General features: G+C 40.6%; 1 protein-coding gene across 1 annotated transcript in view; it reads left to right on the top strand.

Moving 5' to 3' along the window:
• LOC130110714 (inactive N-acetylated-alpha-linked acidic dipeptidase-like protein 2) overlaps positions 1 to 18,180 on the top strand; it is a 402,779-nt gene that overhangs the window by 208,458 nt on the left and 176,141 nt on the right. Inside the window, exons 9-10 of the mRNA XM_056277895.1 lie at positions 14,070 to 14,257; positions 16,021 to 16,149. Coding sequence (XP_056133870.1) covers positions 14,070 to 14,257; positions 16,021 to 16,149 — 317 coding nt within the window. The remainder of the gene's footprint in view (positions 1 to 14,069; positions 14,258 to 16,020; positions 16,150 to 18,180) is intronic.

The following is an 18,180-nucleotide window of genomic DNA, read 5'->3' as shown; positions in this document are numbered from 1 at the left end:
GATGATGAATTAAGTTCTAATATCACCACATCTGTCTGAAGTGGACAGGAACCACGTTTATCCTCATCGTAAGCCTAGAATTAAAATGGTCAGTATCTTATGACGTATTATACAAACACCATTTCGGTATTCTGTGAGCCACATGTCATTTTGGTCTATGGTAGGAACAATAATTGAGCATGAGTAACATCTATTAAAATGGACTGTCTCGGGTTCTTGGGATTGTGCGCAGGTGATGACTTTTGCGGTAGTTAGGTAAATTGGGCTGTGTTGGAGATATTTGATTGTGGCAAAAAAGACATGAGAAGTAGAAGGATGCAGAGATTTAGGATTTATTTTTTATTAATACCATCAGGTGTGGAGGTGTTCGAGGTCTTTAGCTTCTTCTTAAAGATGGAGAGGGATTCAGCGGATCGAGTTGAGTTTGGTAACTCATTGCACCACACGGGGACTACAGAAGAGAAGAGACTGGCTAGTGACTTAGGGCCCCGTTGTGGCTGAAATGTCAACATGCTTTGGGTGTCTAGAAAAGCACTATATAAATGTCATGAGGATGATTGCTATTATTATTGTTATGAAAATAATAATTACATTTATATAGTGCTTATCAAGACACCCAGTGGGGACATTTAATGTCAAATAATAATAATAATGATAAACTTTGCACTTTTCTAAACAAGGTTACAAAGTGCTTCCCAGAACAGGATAACATTGTTAAAAATGGCACAAAAAAAAAGTTTGTAAGGGAATAAAACAAAAATCACTAACAAATAAAACCATAAAAAACTGTTAGAAATACTATATGCAAGAGTAAACATAAAAAGTGTAAATAAATAAATCGAATATTTGTAAAATCTTTCAAAACTGATAGGATTTCCATGTTAATACTAATACTAGTAATAATGATAATAACAATAATAACTTTATTTATATAGCACATTTCTAAAACAGTGTTACAAAGAGCTTTACAAAGAAATAAAACCAGACAAGGCAAAAATAAGAGTGAGATTTCATTATCAAAACCGAGGTTAGTATTGACAAGCTGTAGGTCTAGAATGTTCTCTTACCTGGCCACAGAATAGTGAAACAAACTCTGTCTTCATCAGAGCTACTGGTTTCATGCTTTCTTCAAGAAGGCCTAAAAATATTCCTCTTCAAGGCTTGCCTGAATCTTTAAAGGGCTCTCCCTTGGCGCTTTGCAGTGACATTGAATTGGCATCGGCTGGTACTCTTGGTTTCTGCTACTGAGCCCTTTTGTACTTTTGGGATGCAGAAAGTCCTTCCGGAGTTCGCTGTCTTGTGGAGCAGTGCTAGCCAATTTACTTGTAAAATGACAGATCAATGAACATTCTCAGATTACACTTTCTTGATCCAAAGGATTGTGAGGATTATTTTAAAAACACTTGTGCTGAGCAACAGCTTCATATTTCTGATCCATATTTGCTGCCTGACTGGTCAGCTGGTATCGCTAGTTTGTCCAGCGTTGTTAAATATTACACTTACATGGCCGAGAGCTGCGTGTACATAAAAGAAAAGCTTAGTGTTTACAAATTGTTGGATGTATGCGATTTGGTCAGCATAACTATTCATGTAGCATGTTTAAAATGTAAATAAAAGGCAGGAGGTAGTAATGTATGTATTTTCTTTCATTCTTTTTTGGCAACCCATTGCACAACAAGATGCAGAAGTCATGAGAAATGGATCTAGGCACTTTGTTTGCACTTGCCCTTGATGGCTTAATTTGCATATTTCTAACTTGTGCCATTGGAAATCTACTTTTTGCTTTGATCCTCTTATTCCCTGCCTCTTGATGCACTAAGGTGCACTTCCATAAATGCACTCCACTCGACATGCACGCTTGGCTATGGCATAATAACTATGTAATGGTCTAGGATGCTGTTTGGTAACATTCAAATGTATCTAATACCCCCCCTTTTCTCCCCAATTGCATCCGGCCAATTACCCCACTCTACCGAGCCACCCCAATCTCTGCTCCACCCCCTCTGCCGATCCAGGGAGGGCTGCACACTACCAAATGCCTCCTCCAATACGTGTGGAGTCGCCAGCCAGTTCTTTTTACCTGACAGTGAAGAGTTTCGCCAGCAGGATGTAGCGCATGGGAGGATCACGCTATTCCCCCCAGTTCCCCCTCCTTCCCGAACAGGTGCTCCAACCGACCAGAGGAGGCGCAAGTACAGCGACCAGGGCACATACCCACATCCGGCTTCCCACCCGCAGACACGGCCAGTCGACTGTGTGCATAACTGTAGTCCACTGACTTCTGGTTTCTACTGCAGCGGTCATACCAGTTTCCTGTTTGTTGGCATGTGCTATTGACAATGGCATATTTTTCGCGATGCCTGCCAAATTTGAGGATGATGATTTGAGGATTATGAGGATACTCATCCTCATAATTCTGGACAAATCTGATATGTAAAACTTGAAACGTTTCACCCGTCTGCTGGTAGGTGCAGGTGAAAGTTTGTCGACAATTCTGTGCATGGTGTTGACATTTATCCATGGTAAATCTTGCAGGCATCGCGAAAAATGCCATGTCAATAGCACATGCCAACAAACAGGAAACTGGTATAACTGCTGCAGTAGAAACTGGAAGTCAGTGGACTACAGTTATGCATAGAGCCGACTGTGTCTGTAGGGATGCCCGACCAAACCGGAGATAGCACAAGGATTCGAACCGGCGATCCCCGTGTTGGTAGGCAATGGAATAGACCGCTGTGTTACCCGGACTGTATCTTTCTGGCTCTGGATGAACGTGTCTGCTAAATGGGTAAATGTAAATAACAGCGGGGGACCATCCTCTGCCTGAAGCAGTGTCGCTCACTGAATGATCAGCTGCTTTCTGAGTGGCAGGTGAGCTGGACAGTAAATGAGGGAATGGAAGAAGTTTCATTAAATCAAATGGTGCATATTACATTTGATTAACCAGTTCATAGTATTAGGGTGTGTATCGTAAATCTGTGTTTTATGAGGACATGGTCTTATGAGAACTATCTGCATATATTATTGATAAAGGCGTCTCATAGGAAAGGTCTATGTGTGTTGTCCAGATTGTCAAAGTGACTGACTCTAAGTACTGAGGTGGACCTCTGTGTGTTTCTGATTGTGTGTGACGCAGGCCTGTTTTAAGAGGACACAAGGCTACTAGTAGACCCTATTGCGGTTTACTAGATAAGACCCCAAATAGGTAGCTGTTTCACAATTTGATCCAAGAGGCCTGCTTCAACTGTGAGTCTCCCAGTTGAATCATTGCAGTAGTGGGGAAAAAGTGGTTATGAAGCAAAATGAACTTTCCATTTAAGGTGGCGGGGCGGGGGGGGCGCGAATGTGATTTTACAAGTGTAGATATCAGACTATTAAGACGACTGTTTCTACAAAGTGGAAAATAAGTCATTGCTGTGTATTCATTTTTATTGTGTGTGGATCAGTTGCTCTGGTAGGCTATTCAAATTTGTGAGACCATTGGAGCAACATCTTTACTAGGCTTTAAATCTATTTGAATACCTGTCTCACCATAGTGCAGACTTTTGAAATATGGAATTGGAAAATGTATGAGCTACTATTCAATAAAAGTGACACAGAGCGTCTTATGCCTATATTGGGACATTTTTTTTAAAGTAAAAAGAAGTGAATTAATTTTTTATTGGAGCTTACTTTGCCCATCTTATTTCATCCACCACTCCCAAAACGGCTGTGCCACTTTGAACCCCAAGTTGGCTGTAACTTGTCTCACTTGTACTCTTTTCTGACATAGTGTTCAAGAAAATATGTACTGTATAGAAACAGAAGAACAGCTTTGAAGAGCATGGGCATTTCGGTCTGTGGGGTAAAACTGTGGAGCTGTCTGAGCATGGAACGCAGTACAAACATTACGCAGTTCAAGAAGAAGTACAAAGGACTGATTATCAAGAGATATAGGGATGACAAAGAGTTGTGTTAGCCGTCTAAGTTTTATTTATCTCTAAACATTTCTTATGATCATTTCTTACTGTGGGTTTCCTCCAGGTGCTCCGGTTTCCTCCCACAGTCCAAAGACATGTAGGTCAGGTGAATTGGCTGTACTAAATGGTCCCGGGGTTGTGTGTGTGTATGTGTGTGTGTGTGTGTGTGGGGGGGGGAGTGTGGGCCCTGTGATGGCCTGGCTGCCTGTCCAGGGTGTCTCCCCACCTGCCGCTCAATGACTGCTGGGATAGGCTCCAGCATCCCCGTGACCCTGTGAGCAGGATAAGCAGTTTGGATAATGGATGGACATTCCTTACTCCTTTTTTTTTCATTTTTCTTTCTGACACTGAGTGGAGATTTGGGTTGTATGTAGCATTGGGGTCTGTTTATTCTTGGTACATGACATTAGGATGTGTTTTTCTTTTTCTTTCTCATGTGTTTTTAATGTTTTTTTTTCTTTTTTTCTGTTATTTTCACAGTAGTTGAGTTTCGATTGTGCAGCACAACTTGCATTTAATTGGAATGATACAGTACAGTGGGAATTGAGTTTGAAATGTAGCTGAATTAACTTAAGAGTAGGTGAGAAGGGGTAGGAAAAAAAAAAGTGTATCCTTCCTCCTACTCCTTTTCGAACATGTAACAAATAATCTGATGCATACGGAGATTTGTTTGCTGAGCTTGATGTGTGGATTTGTTGATCACTTTAGATTATTGGCAATGGCTTATCTGTATGTTGTATCTTGCTCATTTATGTGTTCGAAAAAAAATCATCATTCATTCAACAGATTTTTAGTAAAGTATGTCACTTCTGTTGTCTGGGGTTAAAAAATTGTAAGTCAAGTTTGCAAATGAAAATAAGTGTAAACATGCCAAAATATATGGATTCAGTGATAGGCGTTGCTGGATGATTCTGATTTGAATATGCAATATCTTTGTCGTTGTCACCCCTACAATTTACAGTATGTTTCATGCCTCTTGCACAATTTGTATTCACTTTATCTTGTGTATTATAACCTGAATATCTGTCACTTCAAACATTTCTAGATGAGACCTGAGGGAGATCTATTACCACTTGAGAGGTCTTGTGCCCCTGAGTATCAGTTGCTGTCTAAGGGGAAGGTGAGCTGCATATCAATTCATGAAATACAAAAAGGTACTGTGATTATTATTGCCTTTATTTAAACTGGAAAAATCATAGAGGGCTTGCCCTTGTTTACAATGATGTCGAGTAGCAGTTTAAAATGACTTAGAAAGATACAAAATAACACAAGATACAAAAAAACAATTAAAACAGGTACAAAAAAAAAGCTGACTGGTTTCCAATCATAGATTTGAATTGAGCTAGGGTTACCAACGTATTAATTTTTAGGGTGCATTGGAAAGAGTTCCAGGTGATCGGAGCATAGAAACCAAAAGCAGATCTTTCAAGCTCAGTACAAACTCGACGGACTTGCATTGGAAGCTAGTCATTAGATCGGGTTTGATGTGGTCTAGAGGATGAAACTAGCATAGATTTGATATAAGATTGCAGCTTCCCAACAAGGGCCTTGTAGATAAATAAACAAATACAAATGTCTATCATGCCTCACAGAAAGAGAAGACTACCCAACTTTTTCATACAGGATGCAATGGTGAGTGCTATAAACATCACCAGAAATAAACCTAAGGGCAAAATGATAAACAACATCTGAGGGCTTAAGAGTAGAGGCAGAGGCATGTGCATCACCATAATCCATAACAGAGAGAAAAACACCTTCAGCAATCCTTTTCATACAAAGCATAAGAAAGTTCTATTTCTATACAGAAAACCGATTATTTTGTATAATTTGTTGAAAAGATTGTCTATATGAAATTAGAATATGAATTTCTCATCGATTCAGATATCAAGGTACTTATATTCTGCAACTTTCTCTATAATGGATCCTTGTACAGTGGATATGAAAGTTTCTGCTACCTTTACCTCTAGCTCTAGAGAATAACAAACTTAGTTTTATGTGGATTCATTACAAGTTTAACATCGTTTAGTGCAGCTTGGAGAACGTCAAAGGAATGTTACAGGTTCTCCAGAGCTAGCTGGGCAGAGTTGGCAATACAATAGAATATTATATCATCTGCATATAAATGCATGACAATTAAAGATGAAAAAATAATAATAAAAATCATGTAAAAAAACTGGACCCAGAATTGAACCATGTGGAACACCCTTATTTATCAGTAAAATCTCTGAATGAATAGTTCTCAAGTGCCCTGACTGCTGCCAGTCAGATAGGTAATTCAGGAACCATGCATATGCAGCTGAACTAAAACCAACATTACTTAAAATATGTTAAAGCAGGGAATGATCAACCGTGTCAAATACCTTGGAGAGGTCCACAAAGATGGCAGCACAATGGTTTTTTTTTTTTCCTCATCCAAGGTATTAACAGTGTCTCCATAACCAAAGTGATGGCAGAAATAGTGCTGTGCAAAGGCCTGAACCCGGACTGATGCAGGCTCAGAACAGTTTGTGGTGAGAAATTCCTTAAGTTGATAATTTAAAAGTGACTCTAGAATTTTAGCTAAACACACAGTAGTTTATTGATGTGGTGAGGGAGGACATGCAGGTGGCTGGTGTGACAGAGGACAATGCAGAAGACAGGAAGAAATGGAAACGGATGATCCGCTGTGGCTACTCCTAACAGGAGCAGCCAAAAGTAGTAGTAGTAATGGTAGTAGTAGTAGTAGACACAGCAGTGGTTGTGATCAGTCGAGACCTGAGTTAACAATGGCTGACATTGGTGCTGTGCCCTCACAGGGTACCGATCGAAAACAGGGACCAAGCCGAAAGAAGAAGAAACGTACCCTAAGACATACCCGTAAGATACCCTAGAAGTATGTAGTATAGTTTGAATAAGGGTCACGTTGAATAGGTTCGTGTTGTCTTTGATATTAGACTTAGCAAATTGGTGGTGTTTTTCTTCCAATTTGGTTAGCATTTATGTGCAGCTGGTTGGTAGGAGCAAACAGGATGCTGCTAGTCCAAAATCTTAACATTGCTCTGGCTTTTCTTTGCATTTTAGAGTCATTCACAAAGCTGTTAAATTACTTCTCCAGACACGTTTTAATGTTTGAAAATACTCTGAAATGATTAATATTATTTAACATGGTTTTCCCACATAAAAATTAAAAAGAAAAAAAACTGTGAAAAGGGGCTGGAAGCACATCTACACTTTCTCCCTCATTGAGTAATTTGGGATCTATGAATATGCAAATGTCACAGGCCTCACACCCCGCCCACCACAGCTGCTTGCTCTAGGTTGACCGGTGAAAGAGTGGTGCATGTCAAGATGGCTAGCGTTAGAGCAAACGTCTGAGTGATTCACCCATACATGTTTGAGCCTCAGTCAGACCCAGACTCTGTTGTGCATCAAAATCAGCGACTAGCAGACGTATCAGAATGGTAAGTGTAGTTAGCATCTTTTATTTGTTTATGTTGTTTGCTATCTTGTTACAGGGAGTGGCTGACACAGCAGTGGTTGAGAAACATAAAATAATATCTGCTTCGATGTTATGGTGGGTTCACATTGTTATTACATAATTATAGACCAGAGGTCTAATCACAGTTTGCAGAAAGATATATTCCATCTGCCTGAGACATGCAATATCTGTTTATCTTTATAGCCAAACAAGTTTGCCAATCGCCGGGACGTCAGGGCGAGGTTTACTGCACTTAAGTTCATGGTTCCACGAGCTTTGTTTGAGACCAAGCCCGGAAGTCATCGGAGGAGGGAATCCCCCGCCGCTGACAGCTCCTGATGCTGCTCTGTCAGCACTAGGAGTTCACAATGATGGACACCTTTAGTGGTGCCACTGGAGGAGGGGGGGACCTGCACAAGCCCGGTCGGGATCAAAGTCCAGATTAGGTGGCAGCATGGTGGCCCAGTGGTTAGCACTGTTGCCTTTCAGCAAGAAGGTCCTGGATTCAAACTCCAGACTGTCCCAGGTCCTTTCTTTGTGGAGTTTGCATGATCTCCCCATGTCTGCATGGGTTTCTGCCGGGTTCTCCGGTTTCCTCCCACCATCAAAAAGACATGCATCTTAAGGTTAATACTCATGCCGGTGCCCCTGACCAAGCAATAGGGAAAAAAGAACGGAAGTTGGTCCCCGGGTGCTGGCCTGTGGCTGCCCACTGCTCAAAGCTTAGGATGGATTAAATGCAGAAAACAACTTTCATTGTATGTATGCACAATGACAAATAAATAAAGTGTTGTCTTTCTTTAAAAGAATGTCTTAATGCATGCTCAATAATCCAGGTAAGAAAATCAAAGAAGGCTGATGTGGTTAACAAATTGATTGTTGATGGTTCAAATTGATTGATTGACTGTTTGATAACACTAGCTGCACACAGAAGCCTACTTGTTCTGATAATAGGCGTGAGTATTTCAAAAAACCTTTAACAAGAAGCATGTTTTCAATAGTACTGAATGACCCTGTTTACACTTGGTTATAAAATGCGTTTTAGGCGACCGGATCACAAGTGGACAGCGAGACACATCGCTGTTTACACCTGTGTCTATCATGCGTCTCTAAATGCGTCATGCTGACCACTTGTGATCAGATTTCGTTATTCAGAAGAAGAAGAAGAAGAAGATTCCTGTTACATCCTTGTCGGGGACACGTCAGAACGCATTAGTGTTTACACTACAAAAGATATGTGGTCAAATGCATCCCAGACCACCTTGGCAAGTGGTTTGAGTAACCGGTTCACAAAACATTTTGATGGTCGTTTACACTTGTATTTAGCACTGTCTACTTGTGATCCGATCACAAAAAAAAAACGCTTTTTGAAACCAAGTGTAAACGGGGTCAATGTTTGTATTGTTCTGATAATTGTACTTATAACATTGAATCTAATATGAAAGCCTAGCATACTTATTTTTTGTTTTACTGATGAAAGGTGAAAAAAATGAAAAAACGAGAACCTGTTAACTCTGCCTAATGCATTTATTTTATCTAATTTATAAAGTATTTGACATGTGTATATTGTTTTACTGATCAGAGGAAATTAAAACAGAGATAGCCTCTTAACTCCATCTAAATACATTTATTTGGTCTGTTATACTGTAGCGAATTTGGGGGGCAACCACAGGAACCGCCACAGCCGGGACGCGAACCCGTATCTCCCGCACTGCAAGCAACATCGCTAACTGCTCGACTGAAGGGTCTGACCCGTTATCCAAGGACTACCGAGCCTACTCATCCGTGATCGTTATATTGCCCCCTTCCTTCGGGATTTGCGTCCCCGCGAATCGCCACAGCCAGGACGCGAACCTGGGGCTCCTGCACCGTAAGCGACAACGTTAACCGGTCGACTAAAGCGTCCGACCCGTTAGCAAAGGGCTACTGAGCCTGTTCATCCGTGATCCTTACAATACAGTATTTAACATCTGTAAATGTTTTCAATAGTGCGTGCATAAAACGAAGTGGTGATTTATCAAACACATATCTCTTTGAAAAGGCTGATTTACAATTCAATGGTCAGAGATATTCAAAATGAACATCTCTGACCATTGAATAGGTAAATTTGTTTGTGGAATTTTCAACACAAAAAAAACACATACACAAACCCTGACATGCATGATTGAATAAATGAAATAAAAGAAAACATTCTGTAGAATGAGGTAAACATTGGCAGAGGTAGTAATGATACTAAGACAAGAGGGTAATATCAACAATACAGCCAAAAAAAAAAAAAAAAAAAACATAAAAATACATCCAATATACAAGACATTTTGGAGACAATTACATACTAGACATATTGTGTGCTATGGGGAAAACAGGAGTTGGCCAGGAGGTGCAGGATTTTGGTGCAGTGTGGGGTCACTCAGCCAATGGGGACAGCATCCAGCTGAAGGGACCTGACGTTCTAAGAAGGTTTGCCAAATTTAAAAAAATTTTGTGTTGGAGCCGTAGAGGGAGTGTTTAATTTTCTCAGATTTCACAAAGGATAGGGCAACCTTTATCCAATGGGTACGAGAGGGGGAATGAGGACTCTTCCAGTGCATCAAAATAACATGCCTCGCTAGCAGTGTGAGAAAAGCTACAAGTTCAATGAAATAGGACGGCAGTGAAAGGCCAGTGTGTACGACACCAAACAGGCCAACCGCGGGTGAGGGGTGGATGTTAACATATTTGATGGCTGAGAGTGAATCAAAGACAGACTTCCAAAATACAGATAGGACGGGACAAGTCCAAAACGTGGGTAGGATTTGGTAGTCCTAGGTGACATTTATCACAATTTGGACCAGTGCCAGGATAGATGCGAGATAGCTTGTTTTTAGACCAGTAGACTCTGAACTACTTTGCATTGTAAGACCCTGTGACGGGCACAAATAGATGACATGTGGACATGTTTCAAAACTGACTGCCAAACCTCAATCTATATGTCTTTATTGAAATCGTCAGACAAAGTAGTGCGTATCAGAGGCTGAAGATTGGCATGTGAAGAGAGTGTTGTACTGCTTCAAAATGGTACCTTTGAGGTAGGAATTGATATTAAAGATAGTGTCAAAGTTCGGCTACTTGTCGAGCTCTTCCGCAAGTCATCTAGCAATTGAGAGACTGCTGCAGCTGTGTGGACTCACTCTTGTCAAAGACTGCCCCACTAGTTGGTTCAGCAAATACCTGATGATATCACGCCTTCTCCAAATGAAGCACTCATGTGTGCCGATGGGATGGGCTGGGACTGTCTGCTTCCAAGTGAGTGGCAAAGCTGAGTACTCTCAGATCTGCTCCTCCCCTTCGCTGAGCACACCCAGATGCTCCAGAGCAACACAATGTCTTTGTCCCTGGTGTTGCTGCCTTCCTGGACCTGATTGCTCACCTGTCCGAGTTTCCTCCAGGCCCAAGCTAGTCTGACTGGCTGGTGATGAGACTCAGACTCAAAACAATTCTGAGTCTCATCACCAGCTAGTCAGACTAGCTTGGTCTAGTCAGAAAGGCACGAACTGAGGAAGCCTCTTGGATGAGAGGCGGAACGTCTTCACGGATATATACCAAGTCCAGTTGCACTTGATTCAACTCCTTTGGATTTTTGTAGAATGCCGGGTTGGAATTCTGTGTTTTTGTTTTTTGTTTTTTCCTCCCATGTGAACTGAGAAATAGAACTATCAAGTGAATGGGAAAAAAATATTTTGGAATGAAAATAGGTATGCATTGAAAGAGATATCAAAATGTGGGGAGCGCATTAATTTTTATAGTTTATATACAGGTGCAGTGTCTTAAGCAGAGGTTTGAACACAGCTGTCTGAAAACTCCTGGGAACAATGCCAGTAGTAAGTGATAAATTAACAATGTCTAGCGTTGCAGGTCCCAGGAAAGGCCAGAGATCTTTAAAAAGTCCCATGTTTGAGGGAAAAATAATGAGAATAATAATTATTTGTGCAGATGCAAGCAAGGGGTGAAAAGCTCAATCCATGAAATTAATTTGTCACCAGGAACATTCATTTATGCACAAATTCGCTCTTCTCACGAGTCATAGATATGGTCAAGGCTCAGCGTTTTTTCGGTTTTTATTTTTCAAAGCCATCCAGCATGCCGAATTTCGCCACAAGAGGACACTGTTACATAACCTCACACGAACAGGAACAACCTTTGGTTCCATGGAAACATAAAATCTGGGTGAAAATCAGTTTAAACCGATCTTCTCCTTTTCAAAAAATCTGGGTATTTTTTGGTGAAAATCAGTAAAAACCGAAAACGCTGAGCCTTGGATATGGTCCATTGTAAATTGGGTTGCGATGGTTTGTCATTTTTAAAGGTGGATCCCCAGGAAAAAAAATTCGGGAAACACTGCTCTAAGCTGTTGACATACTTTACACAGGGTGTCTTTCTTTAGGAATATACATGCACACAGAAAGGCAGGGCTCAGCTGAAAACAGAGAACATGGTTGCAGAGGTGTAGACCCTTGTCTGGCCTCAATTCATAGAAACAGATCAGTCTTTTGTTTTGTAGCTTGTAACATTGCTATTGAGTTAAGAAGTTTCTAGATGGGCTCTATTACTCCAAATCAAGAGGCAATTTTCTTTCACATAATCTTTCTCCTTTCACATTTCAAGGGGAAAAAAAGAAGTTATACTGAAGTAGGGGCGTTACACAAGACAATGTTCAAGCTGTTAGCAAACGTTTGCAGTTACAGTGTGTGCAGTTTATGGACATGGTATTTATAACAAGCACCTTACAGTACTATAAGTACATACCATATTACCACTGTGGCTTGTGCCAATGGAAAGAGTCCTCACCAATTGAATTGAAAATATTGCGACCGAACTTCAAAACTTGTCAAATGCGTTTTACTGTTTTATGCGACTAAAATCCAATTTAATGGACTTTGAAGTTTCCTGTAGACCCCTTACAGCTCATTATGAGCTGATAAGTAGTAACTTCCTCCTGCTTCACTTCAAACATATATTTGTTGGATTCTCTATTGAGAATTCTTTTTGTTGAATTTTTTTTGGTTTTATTTTTATCATTTGTTGTTTGTCTTATTTTGTCTTGGTCATTTTTTTCTTTTATTTTGCATCTTTGAATAAAGACATTTGATTTGATTTGATTTTAATTTGATATTATGGTGTGGGAGCTGGGTGACATGGTGGCGCAGTGGTTAGCGCGGTCGCCTCACAGCAAGAAGGTCCTGGGTTCGAGCCTCAAGGTAGTCCAGCCTTGGTGGGTCATCCCGGGTTGTCCTCTGTGTAGAGTTTGCATGTTCTCCCCATGTCTGCGTGGGTTTCCTCCAGGGGCTCCAGTTTCCTCCCACAGTCCAAAGACATGTAGGTCAGGTGAACTGGCTGTACTAAATTGTCCCTAGGTGTGAATGTGTGTGTGTGTGGGGGCCCTGTGATGGCCTGGCAGTCTGTCCAGGGTGTCTCCCCACCTGCCACTCAATGACTTCTGGAATAGGCTCCAGCATCCCCGTGACTCTGAGAGCAGGATAAACAGTTCAGATAATGGATGGATGGATATTTGTGTGAGCTATACTGTATAAATCTCACTGTTTATAATCAAATGAAAGTTATTTGGTTTTGACGTGGAGGAAACTTGCACTCACCCACCACTCACCCACCATGGTAGTCATGTTTCCATTCAACTTGCAAATCAATTTGCAGCTTATAATTAAATGTCACGAAAAATCTTGCAATTTAAGGCGCATCAGATGTCCATACATCCACACTCCTGAGAAAGATGGACACATCCTATCAACAGCTGATTCATATCTGACACGTTTTTACCAAGTTTTTATTGCTCCATTTGTTCAGCAGACGGAGACGTTTAATAGTCCCGTCTAATATTGCGCCTGTTTTTGTTTTGTTTTTTTATTTTGCTTTTTTTTTTTTTTTTGGGGGGGGTGGGTATTGTTCCATATATCAGACAAAGGTATGCGTTTATTTCTTCCTATATCCACCTGTAACTATCTGCCATTGCCAGTTGAAATTCAAATGAAGAAACAACCGATCATGTAATTACATTATATTTGTATTTCAGGTTTTTTTTCTGCAAAGTGTTTCCATTGCGATGTGTCACTTTTTATTGAATCAAAAATGTAGCTACTTCAAACAAGTGTAAAAACATTTATGCAAATTTTTTGGAGGTTTTATTTGATATTTGCCTTTTCCATCAAGCCTATTTTTGTAAATGTAAATTATAAGCTTAGCATAAAAGTGCTTGCATCAAAATTTGGTTAGTGTCATTAAACTGAAAATGTATGTAATTGGCAGATTTCAAGTTTCAAATGTATTTTACTCAACTGTAAAGTATTTTTTCCAGTATCAAATCAGTTTAACATAGATGTAACCACACTGTTGTAAACGAGGTTAAAAGTTAAAATGTTACCTAAAATATTTTGATACATGCTTAATAATCCAAGTAAGAAAAACAAAGAACGTTGAATCAGTTCATCTGGATACAACGTTTATTGACAGACGTTTCATCGATGAAACGTATCTGTCAGATTGTATCCAGGTGAACTGATTCAACCTTCTTTGGTTACATAAACTAAATACAAAGTTGACATTAAAGGCCATCTATGCATAAATAAGATGAGGGCTTTGTTTGATGTTGTTATCTGTTCCAGATCGCTATGTGCTGGTTGGCAGTCATCATGACAGCGACCAGGGAGGTGGGGCCTCAGCCATCATGACTCAGCTTATCGCTACAGTGACAGAGCAGACCAAACAAGGTTGGGCGCCAGATCGCACAACTGTGTTTTGCTCCTGGGGAGCATCGGGCCTTGGGAGTATTGGCTCCTTTGAATGGGGAGAGGTGAGGACCAGAGCATGTCTTTCACTGAATCACAGTTAACAGACATACTAACATATGCAATGCATTAATATCTCAACTGGGTATATACTGTGACAGAATATAGAGTTTAAAAACCGTCAAAATGACCGCTCATGGTCGTTCTAGCAGTTTTTAAGTTCCGGTCGTTGTTTGGAACTGTTTCAGTGGTTATTTTCAGTTCTTTTTTTATATTTTACGTTTTATAGGCCTTGTTACATTTGTTAGATTAGCAATATGTGTTTTCCGTTTTGTTTTTCAGGTAACATTTTCACTTTTTTAGTTTTTCTTTTCAAGTTCGACCATGTCTTTCTGGCATTTAAATTGTTTAAAAATAGTATTATAGTTGTTAAAATGTTCATTTTGGTGTCAGTCGTTTCTTAACAGACGTACTAAGATATGCAATGCATTAATATCTGAATTGGGCATTTATCTCGACAGAATGTAGAGTTTAAAAACCAGCCGTCATTTTGACCGCCCATGGTCGTTTTAGGCAGAAGTGAAATCCTGGTTGTTCTAGTGTTAAGGGTTCAAATACTGTAGAATTTATTTTCATTTAAAGCTGCAATTTTTAAGATTGTCAGTTTTTTTTAACATTACTGACGCCTGTGGTGATACTGGTAATTGCATCAGCGTTTGATCACTTCATATCCCAGACATTACTTTGAAATGAAACGGTGATTATTGCTGTTGTTTTGTCTGCACCTCCCCTACAAAAACAAGGTTGAAACTGAGTTTCAGCTGTGATATCAGCAATGGCAAAAAATGGTTGTAAGTCCCATACCAGCGGTTGATGATCTATTTGTTAGGCACAACTACCTGTCTTCTCCTTTTGCATTTGGCTACAAAGACATAAAGAACTGGGCTACACCATTTTCCCAGTAAAGTGTTCATGATTTCAGTATTTGGTGATAACGCCAGAAGGAATCAAAAAGGGAACGTTTGTTTGCATGGGAATTTTCAGGATTGCAGCTTTAAAATTAGTCTAATTTCTTCATGAATATATTAAAGTACAGATTGGAGAGGTAGCACACATTCAGAGAAGAGATAATTAAACGACCGGAGCATGTGTAATCTGTCAGGAGCTGTTATCCCTGTTTGTCGACCCTGTCACTGACAGAGTGTTTGTTTCTAATGTGGTGCATCTTTGTTACACTCCAACTGAGATAAAGATTACAATTTACCAATTAAGACATTTTATTTGAACAGCAGGGCAACAAAAGATTAAAAAAATCAGGAATAAAAAAGTGTTTGTGAGACCTGTAAGAACAAGTGTTTGAAGAAAGAACAAATGTCAGGGACCATAACCAACTCAACTTTTTTCTGACATAAACCAATATACAGAATTTTATTTTAAACAAATGTAATGAATTTTAAATTTGATATTATTTTAACAACCCAGTGTTAAATTGCAGTGATGATTTACACACAAAATCAAGCAGATAATAAATGTATAATGTATAAACTAATTTCCTGTCCCAATGTACTCGCCTGTTAGTGGTCGCCATAGAGCACATCAATCTACACTGTCATGAACCTTGTGGCAGCATCACTTACCAAACCACAAACCAGCTATTAAACCTGTGATGAAACTGACTGATAGCAGTGATGATGGTGATAATTAAATGGTTGAAAATTGATGAGGATGATGGATGAATAAAATAGCTGATATGATAGAAACAGAGGTGATAATTTGTGTGTGTGTGTGTGTGTGTGTGTGTGTGTTCGTGTCCCCCCTGTCCTTCCAGGATAACAGCGTTGTCCTCCAGAGCAGTGCGGTGGCTTACGTCAGTCTCAATTCTCCGGTCAGGGGCACAGAAACTCTCAGAGCTACGGCCTCACCCTCTCTTTTACAGCTCACTTCAGACATACAAAAGGTAACTCGCAATATCACTGCTGCTTCCACAGTACTGCTACTCTTACTGCAACAGCTGGCAAAGAAACGAGACGTGTCGCCGCTCAATTCCAGTTTATTTGGGTTGCCCTAAATCATAGTTAGTCTCTGGGGGCTTTATATTCACACACTGCTCCTCCTGCTCCTATTGCTACCACTAAAACTTACCCCAGAGAATTACCATGAATACTGTGACTATTGACCTTCTAATTGCACCACATAACCATCATTACATTTACTCATTTGGTAGATAAAGAGGCCAAAAAGAGTCAGCAGTTAGCACATAAAAGTTGAGTGTTAAAGATATTAATCACTCATAATCACTCTAGCATCTCTAGTAGTCCTACTACTTCTACTACTATGGTTATAGTAGTAATGCTACTATTTTCCGAGGTGGCAAATAGCCTAGTGGGAGGGGAAGCAAACCAATAACTGGTGGGTTGCCAGTTCAAATCCTATAAATGGCTGGATGGTCTTGGTTGGGTCTGAGCTGAAAACCGGAGGGTCGCTTGTCTCTGGATCCAACATGCAGCCAGTGTGCCCTTGGGCAAAGAACTTCCTCCCCCATCTGCCCCAGGTGATGCTGAAGTGTGGGCAACAAAATTACATATTTCTGCTGGAACAAATGGATTAATAATGTATAACCTAACCGACCACGGCAGCTCACGTCAGAACCAAAAATAAGGTTCCTGCACATCCTGCAAAACCTGGAAATTCATAGACTAGTTTGCCAGTCATGGAAACGACCTAAAAAATGTTAAACATGTCCTGGAGATATTATTGAGGTCACAGAAAATTGTAAAAAATAGGTAATGCTTTTGCTGAGATGTCATAGTTTTAGTGTAGCTTTTGGCTGAGATTTCATATATTTACTTGTTGAGATGTCACATCAGTGTTTGAAGTTTGGGTGGTACGTAGTATGTTCAGTGACCTTCTAGAAGTCACAAAGTTCATTTAGAGACTGTTGAGGCTTCCACTGATAGTACATAGTGAATAATATGACCTTCCATGAGTAGTGGCTATCAATTATCTCATCTCATCTTATCATCAACCGCTTCTTTGGGGTCAGGTCGCGGTGGCAGCAAGCTAAGTAGGACACTCCAGACGTCCCTCTCCCCAGCAACGCCCTCCAGCTGGGAATCCCAAGGCATTTCCAGGTCAGATTGGACATGTAGTCCCTCCAGCGAGTTCTAGGTCTACCCCGGGGTCTCCCCCCAGTTGGACATGCCCGGAAAACCCCCAAAGGAAGGCGCCCAGGAGGCATCCTAATCAGATGCCTGAACCACCTCAACTGGCTCCTTTGCACGCGAAGGAGCAGCAGCTCTACTCCAAGCTCCCTCCGGATGTCCGAGCTCCTCACTCTATCTCTAAGACTGAGCCCAGACACCCTACGGAGGAAACTAATTTCAGCCGCTTGTATCCGCGATCTCACCCTTTTGGTCACTACTCAAAGCTCATGACCATAGGTGAGGGTTGGAACGAAGATTGACTGGTAAATTGAGCACTTTGCCTTCCGGCTCAGCTCCCTCTTCACCACAATGGTCCGATACAACGTCCACATTACTGCTGATGCTGCACCCACCGCCTGTCAATCTCCTGCTCCATCCTACCCTCACTCATGAACAAGACCCTGAGATACTTGAACTCCTTCACTTGAGGCAACAACTCATCCCCAACCCGGAGGGAGCAATCCACCATTTTCCGGTAGAGAACCATGGCCTCAGACTTGGAGGTGCTCACTTTCATCAATTATATCTAATAAAAAGTCATGGAAAATGTCTCTGTAAAAGGCCTGGAAAACTATTCCTTAAAAAGAGCGGGAACACTGACAAGGCTTAACTGGAGCCATTCAACTACATTGTTGTTTTGCAGTGGAATTCAATGTGGCGTTGCCTGGTTATGTCAAATTTTCTACAGACTTGTTCTTATAGACATTCCCTGAAAAGATAAATTGCTCCTGTTTCCCTACGTCTTCCTCCACTTGCCTGTTCTCTCATCCTCACTCTCTCCCTTT

This window comes from Lampris incognitus, chromosome 3, assembly GCF_029633865.1.
Source record: "Lampris incognitus isolate fLamInc1 chromosome 3, fLamInc1.hap2, whole genome shotgun sequence".
NCBI classification, from domain to species: domain Eukaryota; kingdom Metazoa; phylum Chordata; class Actinopteri; order Lampriformes; family Lampridae; genus Lampris; species Lampris incognitus.
The sequence above is the reverse complement of the archived record's forward strand: the minus strand, read 5'-3'. Positions and strand labels throughout refer to the sequence as shown.